Consider the following 21,208-nt stretch of genomic DNA (forward strand, 5'->3'; position numbering starts at 1 on the left):
TTTTCCCCTCCCTAATTGACAATCCCTGCTCAGTGACCACTTATTAACAAGATCTCTGCTTTAATGACCCAGAGTCCAAGGCATTGTCTTCCGGGAGTAGGGTCATAGACAACTATCCGATATTGGGCTTTTGGAGCAAGAATAAGAGGCAAACCAATCTTAAACTACTTTTCTTTCAGGCAGCACAGAGTACATTTTTAAATGTTGCAAAAATCTACTTTCCTGATTGGATTAGATTTTTTAAGCCAAGCGGAAATACCTTTTAATGATCACTCTAGCATTTTCCCAGAGATTTATAATAATGATTTTCATCCGTTCTGCAGCTTTACCTATACAACAAGCATAGCTTTTTGGCAATTATTCACCTTGAGGGCATGCCATTGTAGCATGCCACATTTTATATATTAAATACCCAGCCTTATGACCTACATGGCTCACTCTGAGGGGGTTTATCTAATACATAATAGGTTTCTTATGCATGGCAAAGGCACTTTTCTTCATCATGTGTCACTGTATGTCCTAAACTGCCGCCCGTCTAGTTCACAGACATATTTTTGTTATATATGTAAGTTATACACACTGCAGCCTACATATGACGTTTAATTTCCACGTCACTGGTTCAGTTTCTGCACAAGCACACAATGTCTATACTGGAAAGTTAAATACATCAGTTGGGTGAAACCAATTTTACAGTACACTTTTAGGAACATAGAACATGCTGTTTGGCACTGAATTGCAATGTGACCATGCACTGTCAAAATACCTGCAGAAATAGGGTAATAAAAAGGTAATAAATCTGAGGAGACCAAACAGAAATAAGTCACCAGGAGCTGGCTTTCAAAAGTGGCTTACCAGTGTTTTGATAAGGTCTGTGCTCTGCATACTTACATACAAATATTATGTCTATATAATTTACTCTGTTTAGACTTGTGAACTAGCCATACAAATGATAAGTGAGCAGCAACAGATCTGTTACTCTCAAAATTTGGTCAGTGCACACAATCTCTGTCACAGCATGCGTATTCTCAGAACGAATCACCAGTTCTCCTTTCGAAACCTGTCACAGGTGCTTCCAGTTCCAAATGAATTGGCTTATTTTCTTTTTAGAATGTTCACAAAATGCCTACCAAGTGTATGTCAACGTAAAATATGGATTGAATAATATTTAGGCGTTGATACATTATTATGTTATGTTCTCCAATTGCTGTAGGGTAGGTATCCAACCCTTTCTGTAGGGAGAGTTACTTCTGATCAGTGAAAATCATTTTGAGGTACTGAAGGCTAAGCAGTTCTTACCAGACACCCATATGCCCAGTTTCATGTACTTTTATCCTAAAGTCCATATTAGCCATATACTAAGGTCTGAACAAAATACCTTGTCTAGGAGCACTGACAGGGCTGCCATGTGTGTCATTGAGAGCATTGCCTTTTGCGGTGTTTGAGCATATGTGCGCAAGGATGGCATATATGTGTATGGTGACTGAGTACCTGGGTTGTATGTACTTGAGGACCAGGACATACCTTTCACCATATTTGGCACAGTTACATGTATAACACAAACATACAACCATTTTCATAATGGGAGAAATGTAATGCGCAGAAACATGGTCTGCAAAAATGTTTACAATATAGAACATTTTTCGACACTTTAAATTTCTCCTACTTAAAATAATGGCTGTATTTTTCAGTTATAAATATGATACAGAGTCTACCAGCCTCTGTGAGCAAGATCTCTACTGTGTGTAAAGGCAACATTTTGAAACGGGAGAAAAGTAATCTGAAAAGCTAACTTTATTTTTATGTGGATTCCATAAAACTCCTTGTTTAAATTTTCTCCCATTTCAAAGTGTCATATTTACAAACAGGAGGCATCTTGCTCCTACTTGCCTGAAGACACGGTTCCATATTTATAACAGACAAATACAGCCATTTGTTTAAATGAGAGAAATTTTAAGTGAGAACGCATGCTTCATAAAACATTACGTCGTAATTGGCCTCATTGAAAGTGGAAAAAACATGAAAGCTTTATTTTTCATGGAAATATTTTTCTTCACTTTAAATTTCTCTGAATTAAAAATAAAAATGACTGTATTGTTCGATTATAAATATGGCCCAGTATCTACTGTCCAATGGGAGAAAGAGGCCTGCTGTTAGTAAATGACACTTTGAAATAGGAGCAAATTAAAGTGAAGAGGTAATCATCAAGGTAACATTTCATTTTAATTTTCTACCATTTAAAAGCATCAGAAGCATCATTCAGTTCTCATGCTCCAATATTGAGTTGACAAGGACTTTTATTTAATAGTTTTAAATATCTTTGTGCTTCAGTTGTTCACCTCTGTGCCCCCAAGTCATACGTCTGGCTGAACACTGCTCATTATCCAGCCCTGCTATGGGCAGCCTGATGATAATAATGTAAAATAGACACAGCCTTTCCTTAAGTTTAAAAGGAAAATATGACCCTGTGCTTATTTAAAAATGTATTAAAGGCTGTGAGCTACTCTGAATGTGCGTAGGAACTACTGGTAGCTGCCAATTGACTGTTTGGAGACAGCTGCTGTAGACAGTCACTAGCAAACATTCTTCTAATAGTGTTAAATGCCCCATTGACTTTTTCGGCAGCCTGGCTCTCTGTGCAACACTTTGTATTATGTGTTGTAATTGTCAGCCCTGTGAATGTGTACCCTCTCAGCACTTTATTCCCACGGAGAGTGTACTGTGTAGGTTGACGCACTGTATGTTAGTGGAACACGTGTAAAAATAAAATGTTAGCAAATGGATGGACAGCAGTCGAATCAGTCAATGTAACAATTACATTTACAAATTAAAAAGTTTTTACTTTTTAATTGGAAAATTGTTCCAATTTTTTAAAACACGTTTCATTGACAAACCACACCGAGGTTAATGCAAATTACAGAGAGATGTTCGCGAATTTAAATGATCACAAATCCAGCGTTGATGCCTACAGTAGTGCAGAGTTTTAAGTGTAGTTCTGTTTCGTTGTATAGGTAGGGCGTTCTTGTGTTGGATACCCTTGCGGGTGATAGTGCCCTTTACAAATACACATAACATGGCATGACATTTGTGTACCTCCTTTCTGCTCTACGATCTGTAACATCAGAGCACTGTGTTCTGTGTATAACTACTTCCTGATCTCTGACCCCCTCCTCGACCCCTCCCTCTTTATCAATAGTCTTTTATGAGGCTGTCGCGTCTATGTGGAAAAGCTGTGAAATAACATGGAAAATTTACAGGGCTCTTTCAACTGGGAACGTCAAAATAGTTTCTTTTTCTTGGCCTGCCGTCATTCCCCGTGGGGTTGCGTTGCAGCTATTGTCAGCCTTGTTTTTCAGAGGCCTGCAATTCAAGAATGCATGAGAAAAGGAGGAAAGGAAGTCACACGGACCTCTGCTAAACTGGGGTTATCTTTGCAGTGAAAGAAGCGCTTCTAATAATTCACCAGTCCAAGGATATTTTGATGCAAGAAAACATACACTAAGCTGAACTCTGATCTTTGGCTCAAAGTACATGTTCCCACTAATGCCCCACCCTTTGCAAGAGATCCATGTTGCACGTTTCTGGTTTTAAGATATTGTAAAACCCCATTCCTGGTCTTCAGGCTAAAAGTAAAAGCTCTATAAATGTGGGCATGGCTCGTGCCGACAGACATTTTGTGACATGTGCGTTGCATCTTGTTTTTGAAAATGCGCTGGACTGGCCGATGCCAGTCTTTCTCATGTCAGAGTACTGTGGGAAAGTATTTTGTGGAGTTGCACTCAACATTTGTACAAAGGCTGTTCTTTATTAGAGTGCTCGTTGTGCTAAACTTGACGGCTGCAAGGATCTCTACTCTGACCACTCAAAAACATAGCCACAAAATTCAACTTGTCCGTAATCAGTCAATGTACCTGCTCTTTCAGGTCTACAGGAGATCCCACCTCACCCACCCATTGGAAGATCTTTTATGTTTTTTGTTGAATAAATATCTCAAAAATGCCACAGAGCATAGCGTTTTTAAAGTGCAGGCTGTGGTCTGATCATCTTCCGCATAACCGTGCTTAAAAAACAAGTACTGTACTGGTGAGATCTTTTTTCTCAGAAGCAGAGAAAGTAGATTCTGTTCAAACGCAAAGCACATTTAGGAAAATATTAGAAAATATAGAAAACTGGTTAGATCTCATTACACAAAACATGATAAATCCTTGGGAAAACAGGATCCAGTTCGAAGGAAAACCCAACTGCACGTCTCTGTCTCCCTGTGTAGAAAAGCCGATTGGCTTAATCGATTATTAGATGTCAAATAACCTTTGTGATCCAATGTGCCAATGGACAGCATTGCTTTATTCACTGCATGTTATAACCCCCCCAGACAAACATGCAGGCCCGGATTCAGGTAGCGGATGAAATACAGAGCCTGATGGGCATTTTGTCCGTGCTGTTCGCGACGAGCTCACGCAACATGAAGGTTTCCTTTTTTCCCAAACTGCACTTGTGTGTTGTGGAAGAGCTCATCAGCAAGGATTAGCTTTGCGCTGGCCAGCCCGGCAGACTGAAGCATCTCCTGTGCTGATGAAAGGACGGGTACCACAGATGTCAGCAGAGCCTTCACCTCCCATGGTGCGTACATGCAGGGGATATGAATGTACCTCACACGATGTAGTATATATGTGAAAATGAAATGTATGCTTTCGAACCTTAAACAGAGGTGGAAATTGAAAATTGCCTGGCTAAGTTCATGCCATGCCTGTATTGGGCTGCGTGGTGTAGGTAAAGGTCACACGACCAATGGATGGCAAGCGCTGTTCATTGCGGTCTGCAGCTAGCCAGGCTTGGAACAGGAGAATGTAAGCATAACTGAGCAAGTATCTGTATATTTTGGATGAGCACACAAATTTGCAGCCATGCTCCTAAGTATGCCCTAAATAGTGCCAGTCCTGTACACAGAACGTATGTATCTGTGCACAGTAAGTTAAATATGCAAGTGGTCTTTCTGAGTAGGTAATTGTTAGGTCTAGCCAAGCTATTGTGTGTGTGTTTTTTTTTTTTTTTAAAGCAAACTAGGAATGGTTTTTTGCCTGTGGGATGAAGCCATTTGTCTGTTAAATTGTCATTCACATTTTGCTTCCACGCACCAGAGCATGCTGTATGCGGGAATGGAAAAGTCAACTTTATCCATCGGGCCTTTCACTTTGAGTGACTGCTCAAAGCCTCTGCACATTGGAAACATCAGCCTAAAAATAGTTTTTTTATGTTCAGTGACAATTATGGTTAAAGTTGTGTTTTGCTTTATTTATTTTGTATATGAATTTTAAATGTTGCATATCTATTTTGCCTGTGCATCCATGACCTAATTAGATGGAGATTTTATTTCCATCTCTTTTTCATAGTTGCTATTAAAAATTATATAACATTTAATATTCTACCATTGTAGCAGTCTGCAATTTGAATGCTTGGTTAAGTGGTGGTTCTTACTCATCTCCTTTAATAATAATAATAACACTGATAGTAATAATGAGATGCATGGTATAACTGAAAGGCTTGTGATTTAATGAAGAAGTCTAGTAAAGCTGCCACATGAGTGAGCGTTTTTTAATCTAATTTAAAAAAAAGTATTGTCAGCATATGGTTGCATGTTTAGATGGCTGTATGTTTTTCTTTTCATTTTGTGGCCTAGACATGCAATACATTTTTTTTTATATAACAACCGCACAAGCTTGCAAAGGCCAGACCAATTGGCTTTGCCTATGAGCGCAAAGCACACGTAAGTGACGTGGTGTTTTGAGGGTTACAGTCAGTCGTGGCCGCAACATCACAAATGTGGGGTATGGGGGAAGGGCAGGCAGGGGTGGGTGGGGTGTTAGGAAAAATACTTTTTTTAAACTTACCATTTCCCCGCAGCCTCTGACGCTGACGGCCGCCTCCCGCCTCTGAGCTCTCCCAGCAGTCTCTATGAAGGGAGAGGCTACTCTGCCAATCCAGACTCTGCTCTGCTGGGAGAGCAGCGCGTAGATTGGTCTGAGCGGCCTGCTCTGCTGCTCAGACACTGCTTGTGAGCCTGAGGCATTTCTCCAACCCGGCTGTGAACACAGCCACGTTCACAGTAGGGTTGGAGAAATAGAAGTGGGCATGTATGTTTGGCTGGCCTGTGACCGCCGGCCAAACATACATGCACACTTCTAAGTGCCATCACCTGCCTGTCATGGCCTGGCCCGGCCCTCCACGCATGTCAAACCCAATCAAGGAAAAATAAAATGATATTGTTTCATTATCATTTTATTTTTCTTTGACTGGCACTGACAAGCGGGCGGTGCTCCTCCGCCATTACGAAGGAGCCGCCCCTGGGACAGTTTAGCCTACTGTTTGGTTAAAGAAGTGGAATTCCCTCTACAGTCCAATATGATTACTTGTGATGTTTAAATTCTATATATATGCCCTAAATAACCTTTTTTTTAAATAACTGTGACTAGTAATACTCCTAGTTTCACTGTGGCCACGTACATGCTTAGCTTATAACATTTCTAGAAATGTGCATTGCGCTGTAGGCCAATGAGGCTCAGACTCATTTATGTACAATTTCCAAGGCAGTATTCCCTTTTGCTTGCAGTGTTCGTATTTCCAAACAAGAATATAGTACGTCTAAAACGTTCAACAGCTTTATTTTTGCACTTAGGCAGACAGCCAAGTGGAGCAGAATCGACAACATTTCTACGAGCTGTCCCTGGAATATGTCTGCAAACTACAGGAAATTCAGGAGCGCAAGAAGTTCGAGTTTGTGGAACCCGTGAGTAGAAGTGCTTTTAAAACACACACTGTTGCTTACACTCTGATCTATGTATTAATATTATGCCTGTAACAAATCAGACCAGACCACAAGTTATACTGGATAATGTAACCTCAGCTGGGTGCATTCTAATGCTATAGCAAGCACGTCTGAGTCTCGTGCCCATATATGGTTGGTTATTAAACTCCTCAGTGGCTCGCAGTATGCTTCTAATGTACATTAGCGGTGCTTTATCCCATAGATAACAAAATGTGAACAAGCATGTTGTGGTCAAACTGTGGTACAGTGTCAGTAGATTAACCACTTTATGCCATATTATATGACCACATTGTTTAGATATATTGTAGGCAGACACAAACTGCTATCATTTCATTGCCAGCACGCAGGAAATTCCCCCAAGACCCCAAGAAACAGGGTCATGGTGGAAAATTGAAGTTGACTATTTGAATCCAGTTGATGGCATATCGCTCTATGGACATTTAATAAATTGCTGCAGAGACAATTTCAGCCTCATGTTGGAACTGGTGATTGCTTTGTTAATGTGTCTTTTGGCATCAGTTGATACTCAATTTAACTTGTAAAATGCCCCTTGTCTTTCTGTGTGGCATTTATAAATCAATACTTAAAAAGCTGCAACTGAATGAGGTATAAATTGTAATAGGTCAAAATAATTCCCCCCCTGGGAAAGTTCAAAGTTAAACTTGAACAGCCGCCCACTAGCTCCATTATGTGTCTGCAGGGAACACCCTTTTTTCGTTGTTTGTTTGCAGCTGCCAATTTGTTTGTTCTCTGAAGCTCACGAAAATGAAAACAGAAGCAAATCGTTTACTAAAGTAATTTCACCAATTTCTTAGTGTTCTCAATTGCAGACTAATAGCGAGTGGGAAGGTATTTGTTTTGAAATTGACCTTTTAAGGGACGAAGTTAGGGGGTCGTGTGTGAAAATCGACTTGCTTTTGTCATGTTACATGTTGCTGCTGAATGGTGTGTTGGGGAGCGAGTGATTGATTAAAAGATTTTGTGTTTGGTTGGAAGGGCCTGAAAACGCAGTGGGTGCTTTGTGGGAAGTGTTTTAATGTGTGTGGTTGGTAGATTCTGATCTTGCACTGTTGCTTTACACATGTAGCAGTAGCAAAGAGAGTAAGAAATAGTTACGCATGTGGTTGCACCTACCATCTTGAAAAGGACTTTTGTTCCCGATAAGGTTCTCAGTTCTGTTTCAAATATGTCCATCTTGTGATGGCGAATAGTTCTGGCTGCTGGTTAGTGGGACCCACAATCATCTGTTGAGAAAGAGGCAAGTTGTTACGGCCTTCCTGAATTCAGGATGACCGTGAATATTTCCTATTGCGCTTGGAGGAAGTTCCATAGTTTTGCTGCCTCTAATGAAAAGTATGTTCCACCAGTGCATTTCTTCCTGTAGATTCTGACAAGCTACTAAGGTGCCAGCCTAATGCATAGGGTTCTGTTCTTTGCCGGTGGTCAGAGTTTTAATTGGATGAAAGATGTCCCTTTTTGTGTGGATGGTCCTATTGGCAATGCAGAATCCTTGAGAGAAGAGCATCAGGCTCTGGGTGACCAATTAAGTACTTAGAGGGCAGGTGTGTTGTGGTTCCATAAGCAAACTTCTGGGAGTTGTTTTTCTGTTTTATTTTGTATTTGTTGTAGTCTTTTGAGTAATAGGAGCAAAGCTCATAAGTAGAGTCCATTTGCGTTAGATAGCCAGTACACGACCATGATGGTGGTGACCTGGAGCTTCACTAGGAAACAGAAGAGGGAAAATGCATCAAATATTTTGCCTTGTAGAAACTTTCTGTGACTTGATTATGTTTAGGAGACCACCGAAAAACTCAAACCCATGGTCATTCACAGATTTCCTACTTTAGTTCATGTTGCTGATGACAGTATTAGATCCTATGGTAGATGGCTATATGGTAGGCAGGTCATTTTTCAATTATTCGCAGGTCAAATTGCATTTTTTGAAAGAATTCATTCTAAGGTGATTAGTCAGCATCCAGTGGCATAGACCTGAATGTGTCAAGGTCCCTTAGGTTTCTATAGTTATAGAAAATAAAAATGAAAGAATTGCAGATTTGCAAACGTGGTCTGAGACTTTGTAGAGTGACCAGATCGAGTCTTGAAATATGCCCATATTTGTGCCGAAAGGAGGAGATGTTAATGATGCCAGTGAGAGAATGCTAAAACAGTCAGAGTCCACAATGGCTCCTTTAACACCATGGTTCATTAGCTGCAATAGGAGGCTGTGGTGATATACTTTGTTGAAGGCTTGCAAACTGGTTTAAGAGTAAAATGCATCAACATTTTTCCGTCCACTATAGTCTTCAGGTTGTCCCGGCTGGGATTCAGTGTGGATCTTGTGCCTCTTCCAGAGCAGAACCCTTTCTGATGGTCTGAAAATGGTGTGTTTTCTTCTGTGAAGTTATAGATGTTGACAGTAGAACTGTGGCCTCTTCTCCTTTTAGCACCTGCTAATTTCCAAGGCAGTGTAACCCACTTGAACATGTGTCCCCACATTTGCATAAAATGTTCCTATATTAAGGTAGTGAACTTGCAATGTAAAGAACAACCCGGGTGTTAGTGGCATGTGACAACCGAAGGTCATTGGCCCTCTGCTAGTTTCACTTTGTGATGTGTGTCTTACGTATAGTTTATTAAGGCTTGATAAGCTCATAAAAACTCGTACAATGTTTGCAAAAGAAGTTCAATGCATCCAAATAAAACAACTTCACACAACGAAATCTGACAATGAGGCAAGCTAGGAACCTAGAATGTCGGAGTACCCCTTTATTAGGACAACATTCCTCACCAACCAAAGGTGGCATGCTTCATCATGGTTTCACGCTTTAAGTTTATTAGATTTTGCTCTGTTACTTAAAATCCTTGCAAAAATTAAAACCAACAATAAAAAAGCAAGAAATACACATACATTTCAAAGAATGTAGCATCTTACATCGGGTTATTGTGGCAGCTGTAGATACGTTTGAGTAGAAATAATAAAAACTTTGTTGATAGCTTAAGTGCAAACAGTCCTATAAAGTTCAAGCTGGGCTGGTTCTGATATGTATTGCCACCTAATCCACAAAATAAGATTGAAAGGCATAGCTGTTGTAATGCTCAACAAGGTGCGTGTTGTGCAAGTCTGGATTCACTTGCGGGTTACGCCTATGCATAGCAAGGAGTATAGCCGCCCTTGAAACGCCAGTAAAGTGCGTACTGTGAAAATCTATAGTTTTGTCAGAACCTTATCATTAATAAAACCCATTAGTAAACATGGTCACCCATTGAATTAATCTGTGGGTTACAGATGGGTGAGTCTTCAGTTCAACTGTAAAGCTTACAAATGTGTCACATACAACCACCTAAAACCACATACACTTAGAAGCTGTGGCTGTCCAACACCAGTTACAGTCCTTCTGAAAGTCTTATCCCAAGTTGGTGATGGTCAAAGTCAGTACGGGATTGGCTTTCTGGCTGGTCTTCAAAATGTGCCCTTAGAGCAATAAGTTTCAATGGAAAGATCGTCAACTCATTGGCTCAGGAAGTGTTTCACGCCTGTCTGTCCCGTGTTGCTATTTTTGTTTCCATCTTTGTAAGAAAGTTTACAAATCAGCAGTTTAATTGCGGGCCCCCTGGAGCAAAGCAGGCCAGCACAGCCAGCCTCCGCATGCGTATTCTTCTTTGATTGAAGAGAGCTCTTAAACACTGTCTGCATTCCCCCGTTAGCTCCTTGCAAGAGCACATCAGATGTGGTAGATCTTCTTTGTCATTGCTGCATAGATGGCAAGCATTCTGTTTGCAATTTTGCTGCCAGGGAGGAAGGTGTAGGAGGAGAGGGAAGCAGACCTAAGTGATACTTCAAAGACTTCTCCTTGATGGTATTTGTGTACCCTGTCTTAAAAAGTTTTGTTGAGGTGCGGCTGATCTATAGCCAGGCATGGGCTCTGCATGCTAGTGCGGCCTTATCTTCTATCAATGAAAGAGATTTTATTGTTTTTCTTGCCAGTTTTATAAAGCCCAAGTGACTGGTGGGAGTTTTCCAGAGCTGGGTTAGTCTGGTGACTGATAATGATTCATGGAGGTAGTCTCTGGCAGCCGAAGTATCTCTATTCTGCAGTTCCTGCCACGGATGAAAGTTCAGGGTGTTGGGAGTCCGCCTTCCTGATTCTATTCCAACAGTTTATGTAGGTCCATTGTGGCCAGAGTCTGCCTTTGAAGCCCAAATTCAAGCCTAATTTGCGTCAGAGATGTGTAATTTGGGAGATTAAAAATGATTCTGTACACTCATCATTGTACTGTCCAGTATGCTTGCGTCCCGTTCTCTCAGTGGTACGCTCTCATACATTATGGACGGTAGCAGTTTGGCTTGTGCTATCCAAAGTAGGGGCGTCAGTGTTGATCCTGCCTATTTTCTCGTGCAGTTTGTGAGCATTATGGCCAGTACCAGACCTTTCCGCTTTATTGCTTCTTCCTGGGAAGCAAATGATCCGTTTTTGTCAATGATTATCCCCAAGTATTTATATGCATCTGCAGAGTCCATCCACATTTTATCCCAGTACCAGATCGGTGATCTTTTCTTATTATTGATCATCAATGTAGTCTTGTGTCTTTTCTAGGTGATGGTCAAACCATTTTAAATTGAGTACTCTTGCTAGGTAATGAGCAGCACCATTGGGTATTGCCTTTATTTATTGTAGCATGTCCATCGCTATAGCTAACAGGTCGTTTATGGTAGAAGGGGAGTATTTGATTCTCTTATAATTGACAGTGAACACAGAATCGGGTACCTCTGCTGTGTGCCTGAGTGCAGATGGGGTTTGCGTGGAAGGTCAACTCTTGCGGGGAGATGGGATCTATCTGCTTTGTCCCCTAGACGATATGCATGGACCCTATGCAATATTGAAAGGGTGACAAAGGAGTAATCTAAGGTCCAGATAGTTGTGGTTGAGTGGAAAGAAGCTGCAGGCGGGTTGTTTCATCATAGGGATTCTCCTCACCCCATGACAGCAAATCATGGTGCGGGCTACAACGCCCTCTCATCAGGAGGAGCTCTTTGGATATTTTAATATTTGTTAGTAATCCCTATGGAGTCAACGGGGTGGTGAGGCTTGCCGAGTGTGCTAGGTGCTATAGTGTAAGCAAAAGGTGGTGTGGACAACGTGGTTAAAACTAACTCCAGAGCAGGTGTTCAGCTTAATTCTTGTCTGCCTGGGTCAGGATTAAAAAGAGTGAAAATACACGTTGACTCCTAGGGATTACTACCAAATATCGAAGCATCCAAAGAGATCCTCCCGATTAGAGAGGCATTTGTAGCCTGCACCATGATTTGCTGTCACTTTGTGAGGAGAATGCCTATGATCAAGCGTGCCACCTCTGGTGGCTGAGGGATTTTGTTCTAATAAAGGAATACTCCTGTGACATTCTAGGTTCCTAGCATGCTTTCAGCGTCAGACACAGTTTTAATGTGTTGACTGTATTAAAAAAGCAGCAACCCCACCATGATATTGAAAAGATTACAATAATAGCAGTGGCATTTCCCATGTGCTGTCTCGAAAGAATGAGAGTTACAGAAATCAGTTCCTCTTTTACCACACTTTATTTTATTTTGCATACAAACTAAAAGCCCAAAACATATTGGCATAGTACACAGTGGATGGCCTGGGCATTGCTATCAGGGGTCAAGTCCGTTAATGCACCCAGTGTTGTCGTAACCAAGAAGTAGAGATTTATTGGGATATAGTGTTATAACTTATTGGCGGCACCAAGTCTTGCATATGAATAAGCTGTGTGTTTATCACATTTAACAATCCGCAAATAAAGACATGAAGCGGTTTCCACCCCCCAGGCAGCATGTTAATAGTATTGGCGTATGCCCAATGTAATGTCAATCCCAAATCACCTCTAGATTTCCCATTACTGTCTGTTTAGGGAGAGAAAGAGCCTTGTATCTCCCAAACAGAGCCCGTGCCGGATTACTGCAGCGACTCACTTCTAAGGGTCAGATCCCGAAGAGTTTGAAGATACTTGCAAGCCGATCTCAGCCCCAGAAAGGGAAAGATGTTTACTAAAAATGTTTTTCCTTCCAAGTATTCAAGATCCCTTGAAACACAATAAATATAAGCCCTTTACTTTACGAAGCATTTCAAGTAATTTAACAAAGGCGCATTCCTTAGATCAGACACACAACAGGTGGCATCAAGGCCATAGGTTTACGAGCGAACCTCATAATCCCCAGGAGGCCCTATGTTTTCAGTAAACAGTAGAGGATTTTATCCTAACTAAATCATTAAAGTGCAACAGTATTTTTAGCAATTTAATTTTGGCACACTTTCTAATGAGCACATTCCAAGATTGAGGAACATTGCTTGCCCAGGCATAAATAAGGGCTGAGAAGATTGGATGCTGAATTTTGTTTGGGTATTGTAGCTTCGCGACACGTTTCTTTTTGTAATCCGGATGACCATGCCCCTCTGATGATGCACCTGGGGGTCGCCAAATCCTGGGGCAGTGTAGGGAGACCACTCCCATATTGCCCAGATAGCTCACCTCCCAGCGGACAATGATTCTGGGCCGGCAAGGGAGCCAGCATCTCGGTTCTCCTGCTTGCATCCTCATGGGCAGGACGCAGTTAGGGCGATTAGTTTATGGCTGAGCCAGGGAAATATGACAATTCTCAAAGTGCTGTAAGGAGTGTAGTTATGGCGAAAGTGAATGTGGAGGCACACTTTGGATGCGTGGTTACGCATTGATGCTTCACTCGACCCTTTTAGACCTAAGTGGGGCGAAACTGTTCTTTGGTGCAGATTTTGCCTATAATGTGTAAATCAGTGAAGCACTACAGATTTTCAGCAAGCACTACAGACGCACACTATAAATGCCCACTCACATTTCAAGGCATACCCAGGTCAGCACCAGTTTTTGAAGAGTCCCTTCTGTGACAGTCACAAATACCGAGCGTCCCCTGCAGCATCATTTGCATCCAGTCCAAGCTCAATAATGTGCATCATGATGGTCTTATCGGACTCCAATCAGCAGCGGCCGGTGCAGGTAAGCTCGATGGGGCGGTGTGAGGGGGGGATATCGACAAATGACGGAATAAGGAAAATTAAATAAATCTGATTCCATTAACTGTCGTCATCCCCTCTGCCCAGCCCAACTGCGCTTACCTGCACCGGCACCAGTTGCCAGACAATTCATGCAAGAGCAGGGTACAAAGAGGGGCCAAAGGTAATGTGGCAGCCTGCTAAGAAGGATTCCAATGCGGAGAAAAATGCAGATTGGCAATGAAAAACCTCCTTAATACTAAATACTCATTGTACGAACAAGTGATCGGGGATTATGTCACCAACAGTCATGGTGACTCACGGCAGTTTCCAGGAGGCCATGAACATTGTGGTGAGATTGACCATAGCCAACCAATGGAAAACCTTGAAGGCGTACAGAGGCAGAACATGCGAGTGCAAGCAGTGTGATATCCTCGTCTGATGTCCTTTGAGAAGAAAGAGGAACCTCCAGGGGCAAATATAAATAAAAGATACAGCAGAGCATGCGAATGAAAGATGACCACCAACATTATAAGGAAGAAAACAGCATGAACATAGGGAAACTGGGGGTGCACAACAAATGCCTTTTCCACACACATTTAAAAAAAAAAAACTCTTTACTGGTCATTGAGCGCCTGTTGTGTTTTTCTAAGTCGTTTTTTGGCAACACCCCTTTCTTTAACCTGGTTCATTTAGCACTTTACTCCCTTTCATTTGCTGATGAAATACTCTAAAATGTTTCTGATTGTTTCTGATGGTATTTCGCTTCCTCAGTATTAGTTGGATGCTACCATGGGAGCTGGCGTGTTATGTGTGTGAAAGACAACGCTAGAGGACACGCGCACAGGCAAGGCAGTGCCTTTCTTTCAGAATGGTATCAATGTACAGCCTTTAGGTAGGTGCGGTAGAGGCGTTCATGAGAATGTCCAGAATCCGTGCATCTGTGTTCCTGAAAGGACCCGTCCCTACCTCCTGCTCCTAGCTTGGGTGAGGTGGTGGCCTGGATTCCCGACATGCAATAGTGCTTCTACCGTTTAGATGCAGCCAGGCCTGTCTGATGTCAGCAAAAGAAGACGAAAACTGATAGGCCACAGACCATTAGAAATGCAAGTTATTATACAAAGGAAAACTAAATATTGTTACTTTTTGATCAGACTGCTGCCTGTGTCTGCAGAACACAATCTGGTTCTTTCACCAAGTAGGACAGGGATTGCACGCAGGGCCACAGACCACATATGAGTGCTGAGCTCTGACTTATTGCCCACAAGTCTGCAAATGTCCCCTTTTATAAGAAACCTGCCCCATAATAGGCGAAAGCTTTGAGTTGGCTCGTGAGAAGGTAAGTGTGAGGTGAGAGGAGGGGAGGAATGTTGTGGAGCGTGGATGGGCACAACTTGCTTTCGAAGATGGAAAGCCTCGGTTTTGCGTATTGTTATGAAAAAAGCAATAATGTATTCAATATTCTGTGCAGCCTTTGTTGAATTAAAATGTTTCTGTTTTTAAAATCTGTTTACCTTTCGCCTCCTCTCGCCCGTCCTGTAGATGCTGTCGTTTTTTCAAGGACTCTTCACATTTTATCATCAGGGCTATGAACTTGCGAAAGACTTCAACCACTACAAGACGGTGTTACAAATCAACATTCAGAATGTAAGCAACCATTTCTGCATGACGGTTAGGTGGGCGGTCGGTAAGGACGTGAACATTGTTGAGGTGGGAGTTGTCATGCCAATTTGGTTGCAGTCCGCCCCCCTGAATGATACCAGCGTTTTGGGAAGAAACCACTTGGTTTGCAAGGCTCCATTCTCGTTCCCTATCTATTTGTCCCCACCTTTCGCTTTCCTTGTCAATAGTCTTTTCCGTCTCTCCTAACCCTTCTCCTCCAGCGCTTTAAGACGAGGTTGGGGGCATCAAGAAATGTACACTTAACGGACTGTTCTTCCAGTTTGGAGTTGAACCGTCGCTGGTGTTTGTTTTAGGTAAATAACTGCATTTCGCTGTACTGATGAGATTGAAATTGGGGATAGAGGAAAGTGATCAAATGCTGCCATCTTCTGTCCAGAAAGTAGAAAGATTTATGTTTCGCATTAAGTTCTATCTACCCAGTGACTTTATTCACATACAGCTGGCATTGATTTTTAGAGAGATTATATTTGTAAAGATTATATGTTTCCCTACAAAAATACTAACCAAGGATTTGGTAACATTCTTGAATCCATCTTTCTTTCGGACACACTAAATTGTTTGTATTCTGGAGAAAAAAAAACATGCCATTAATGTCTGAACGAATCACTCATTCGACGTCAACTAGGGAATCTAACTTTTTAAACTGATGTTGCCTTTCCTATTTTATTTTTGTTATGAAGGTTGGGCTAATATGGTGTGGGTGTATATAGGTCCTGGGAATGTGGGAAGGTAATGGGATGGAGATTTATAAATTGGCCACAAGCATTCTAAAGTCAGTTGTTTCTCAAAAGTTCCCATTTATGGGAAGAATCTGTGCTGTCTTAAATCGAGTGGTGCTAGGACAATTTCGGAATGGGGTTGCTGGTATCAGGGTTATCTCACTGAAGTCATAGGGGTTGTGAAAAATCCAATCAACACAAAAAGAACAAGTGTACCAAATGAGCCAGGCCAGTTCAGCAGAGAGTGAAGGGTGTGGTATGTAGCCAGTGGTGCATTTTAGAGCACAGTGTCCCAAATTTCTAAAGCACAGTGTATTAGCACATTTTCCGTTTCCAAAAACACTGTTTCTGTTGACATGCCAACACAAGTAACACTGACTTCCAGTTTTACTGATAAAACTATATAGCACACAAACAAAAATGTGTGGAAATTGAGTTCCAACAAATATTTATTATTTGCGGATTACCAAGTAAAGTATCTTGGTTAGCATTGATTCTATTACACTATAGAAAGGTATTTAAATGTTGTTGTGTTATAAACGTTACTAAAAAAGGCTTGACTTTCTACAGCATTTCCTTTCACACCCCCTTTGCAGTCAGAGACAGAAAAATTAACACCATTCTCCATTTTAAAAGAAGAAGCAACAATTTGTCAAAAGACCTAGCCTAACATTTGACCTCTGTCTTTGAATGCACAGCAAATATGACCAGAGAAAAACAAACTTTAAAGGTATCTTTATTGCTCATTTACTTTCTAAACTCCAGGATGTTCAGCACCCCTACTTCCAATTCCTCTGTCTACATAAACAGAAAATGACAAGCTCACAGCTAAGAACCTGGATGTAAGATTGTCAATTTCTGTATATTTATTCTAACTTTTCACTCCCCCACATATATTGAATTTTTGCAAAAAACTCAGCCATTTTCCGACAGTCCCGGTCAACTTTTAGTCTTGTACACTTGTTTTATTGTCAGGTACTATTGGATTTATTCGTGACAACCACAAGGCTGTTACCAGTAGTAGGCGCCTGACCTTCCTGTTGTTTTGTTCGTAGAGGACTCTTGATTTTTTCCCACCTCACATCCTTATCCTGATTGGTGTGACTTAGCCGTTCAAACCTTGGGTGATCAAAGGTGGCTTGTGGGAATAAAAAGAGGGATTAATACTGGCACAAATAAATGACTGTGGTGTGGAGAATCTATGTACATGCAATGTCACACTTCTCAGCATTGAAAATATTTTCCTATGAAGATCTTTATTCCCAAAAATCCCGTAAAAGCATTGGTTTCTTTGAGGCATACTTTACGACTATTCGTGCACCATTTATGCCCATTCGAGGAAGGTGTAAGCATGGAAGTGTGATGTTTATGAGAAAATGCTGTACCTGTGTTTTTGAATAACTATGTTAATACCTTGTGCGTTTCCCCGTATTAGCAAAGTCATCTTCATTCACACACCAATGAGAACACCCATTTTCACATCATCTGACCCACTCTTACAGCTGAAGAAATTCCAAACAACTGGTGGACTTTGTTGCCCTAAGTACCACATGAGCATGTGGACTGAGGCTTTTCCTCCTAAAGGACAGAGGAGCGTCGCCCTGCCCGCTGCTAGCGCAGCGGCCAAACACAAATAAATAAAAAGCAATGGAAATGCCATTTCATTTTGCCACTGGCTCGTGCAAGTGTGAGGTCAGGAGGCGGAGCTGAATCCTGCGATTGCAGGATGACAGCTGCGCCTGCCAGTGTGCATGTCGGATAAGCCTGCTGTCTTGGTACGGCCAGCCCGACATGCACTCAAAAGACCCAGCAATCCCAGAGCTGTGAAACAGCCGAGGGATTGCTAACACAAGTCCCCAATCTCAAAATGAGCGCTGGGTTAGCCTGCTCCAACTAATCCTCGAGCTGCTGTCATGCTGAAAACAGCATGAGAGCAGCTCCAGGATTGGTTGGATTGGCTTTCCACTGGGCATGAAAGGAAGTCTTTCCCTTTCCTGATCATGGGCACTGATTGCCGGGAGAGAAGTGCCTCACTGGGCAGCAGCAGTATTTATGGTCATTTTGCGGCATCGCGCTCACCTTTTTGTTAGATTGCTAATCACCTCTGCATGTAGACATTACGTTGTTCCTGATCCTGAGAACTAAGATCTGTCAATTGCGGCATCAAAGAATTCATAAAATGTAAAAAAACAAATCGGCCCCTTCACTCAGTAAACATATTCAGAAATCGAATATATGAGCATTAGAGTGCTGAAGCTTCTGCTTGAGTACAGCAGAACCTTCTCATGAATCACTTCTGCGTCAGTGAGCTGTACCTGTGTTTGGTCCTGTGACCTTCACAGCCTGTGTCTCTTTCATCATAGTGACACATCCCACGTGACCCCAAAAGACCGCCACCAGTGACAATGAGAAGGGGAAAATAGCAGGGGGAAGATGCATGTAGGCACTGGTGGTGGAGTGTGCGCGTGGTAGTTGGGGCAGCGCATGTAAGTGGTTTGTATTTTAGAGGCCAAGAAATAGAGCACAGATGGCATAGCAAGGATAGAAAAGAAGGGAGAGACAAGCCTAGATGACAACAATGGAATCCACAAAACCTAGAGAATAAGATCATTAAGGCTAATGCCATATAAAATGCAGGTCTCGCCACAAAAAAAGCGTAGGAAAAACAAGTAGGTCTCACCTATTTTTAGTGTTACCTGAACCTTTGGCTCTACCATTACTTTTTGCTGATGCTGTTTGAGATTGAGAAAAAGATTTTAACAGTGCAGAACAGCGTTGGCAAAAAACAAAAAGTAGCTGCAATCTTATGAGATATGTGCACCAAGGCAGTATCACACATGCGCAGGCATGCATAATGGCCTGGCAGACATTTTTTTAAACTTTTAATATAATGTTACATGATGAGATACACCATCATTCTTGGAGCAATACATTTCATATTTCATCTCCTGGGTCCATTTTGCTAACAAACAATGGGGAAGGGTTAGGAACAGTTGAAGATTGTGTGTGGGGTTTAACACTACACCAACGGGGAATCAGTGGGAAAGGAGAGAAGCAATGGGGGATTTGAATAGTAAATAAAAAGAAAATATACAGCCAGACGGGAGGGGTTATGGAAAGCAATGGAGCAGCTGATCCACAATTGCTAGTGACACCAGAGGAACGAGGAGAAAATTGTTTCTCTGTTTAAAGACCATAAACGTAAGAAGGCCAACTTGAAGCCAAGTTGACTTGCTATTGACATATAGACATTTTTACCCTTGGACATCAGACTGGCTCCAGCTCTTGACTTCTTAAGGCATTCCCTTAAGAGTGCTCAATCAAGGTTTCAGCTTATCATGCACTGTTATAGAGCCTGCATCTATTATCACTGGATCCACTCCGCAATGTGATGGGGCATCTGTGACGAACGCTTTTACAGTTTTGTCTTGTGTGCGTGCCACGCAAATACTAAACCAAATTACACAATTAGTTTACAGGATTTGGATACAGTCGCTGCTTTATTGTCTAGTCTGCAAGGGGCAAAGACGTGTGCCATCCCTTTGTCATATGCCATCCCAAACTGATGCTGTTTTCTGGAAAATAAATATTTCTGGCATATTATTGGCCAGTAGGCCACATTGTGTTGACACAGAAAAACAGAATACATTTTTTCAGAAATAATGAAAGTTGTGCAGTGAATATATGTATGAGGTGCCTTGGAGCATTTTTTTTACAGAGTTGATCACCAGATATATTTTCCAAAAGCAAACCATCCTAAATTAGAGGATGGAAAGCAACTAATTTGAAATAGAATATGTGATTCACAGCTGACCGAGTAGGCCAGGTGAAGGCTGTGCACACTTAACATTAAGGGAAAATGTGGGATAGAACAAAACTTGGCAAGGAAGAAACCTTTACAGTTTAAACAAACATAGATATCCAAACATATCCAGTATTTTGTTAGACTTCAATATCTGGTAGTGACAACCAATCAAAACAATATTACACAAAAAATTGAACTGTGATCTTCAACTAATCAGCAGAAGACAAAATGCTTCCTGCGTATTTCATTAAGCATTGTTTTAGAGGGCTGGAACTGCTAAAATCGATGGATCCGATAGTACTATTTCACATCAGGGTGGCAGTCTCCTTTCAGAGATCTGTAGTGTTACTTACATTTTGCCCAGCAACAAGGCCACATAGAGTGATCGCATTTTAGCAAATTTGATGTGACGTTAAAGAAGATCATGTCCTAACACTATCGAGTATCACTGGCTCCAGATCAGAACGAGTATACTCCACCACTACTGGCCAAAGCATCTATTGATATCCTCTATAAATTCTTTTCATAATATGTTCCTAAAATACCTTGAAAAGGGTTTCCGCAAAATACCATGGCTGAACCTTGGCATGCAGATGATGGCAATATTGGTGGGTGAGATAACCACTCTGCCTTATTACATCTGGCTTTTTTCCTGCACCAAAATTTTCCAGGTGCAGGAACCCCTGACCGATTTCACTGGCGGAGGATTGGCCAGAAGCTGGGGGCTCAAGCCCTTCCGGCCCCAACCCAACACCCATCCACAGCACTGGGGGGCGGGCATTGATGGCTCCTTCCGCCTTGCCTCAGCCTCTCCCACCCCCAGAATTTCTTTTCACTGCCTACTGGCTCACAGTCATTTCCACCTTGCTTCCCTGCCAACATTTCACAACTGGAAAGTGGGAGATTGTGAAATAAGAACATGGGGGGGTATTGTGCATTCCCCAGTGGCCTTAATTGTGTAGAGGCAATTTTAGGCCTGAGGCAGCAAACGTTCCCCATTTTGAGTGGAATCACTAGGAGTAGCTGTATGTAGGTGCAGTGATGCCAGCCGGAAACATCAACTCCAGTCACACAGTATCCCCGCATCTAAAAGCAGCTCACTAATCGGGCCATGTTGATTGAGCACTGACGGTCTGCATTGTGTTTGCATGGTATAGCG

At 41.9% G+C, this 21,208-nt stretch overlaps 1 protein-coding gene across 2 annotated transcripts in view; it reads left to right on the plus strand.

Annotated features, from left to right (window-relative positions):
- Positions 1-21,208, plus strand: part of ARHGAP10 (Rho GTPase activating protein 10) — a 1,033,471-nt gene that overhangs the window by 424,365 nt on the left and 587,898 nt on the right. For both annotated transcript variants that reach the window (XM_085641636.1, XM_085641637.1), the window contains exons 6-7: positions 6,671-6,781; positions 15,385-15,489. In XM_085641636.1, the coding sequence (XP_085497762.1) occupies positions 6,671-6,781; positions 15,385-15,489 (216 nt within the window). The remainder of the gene's footprint in view (positions 1-6,670; positions 6,782-15,384; positions 15,490-21,208) is intronic.

The sequence above is a fragment of the Triturus cristatus genome, chromosome 2_2 (genome assembly GCF_964204655.1).
Source record: "Triturus cristatus chromosome 2_2, aTriCri1.1, whole genome shotgun sequence".
Lineage (NCBI taxonomy): Eukaryota > Metazoa > Chordata > Amphibia > Caudata > Salamandridae > Triturus > Triturus cristatus.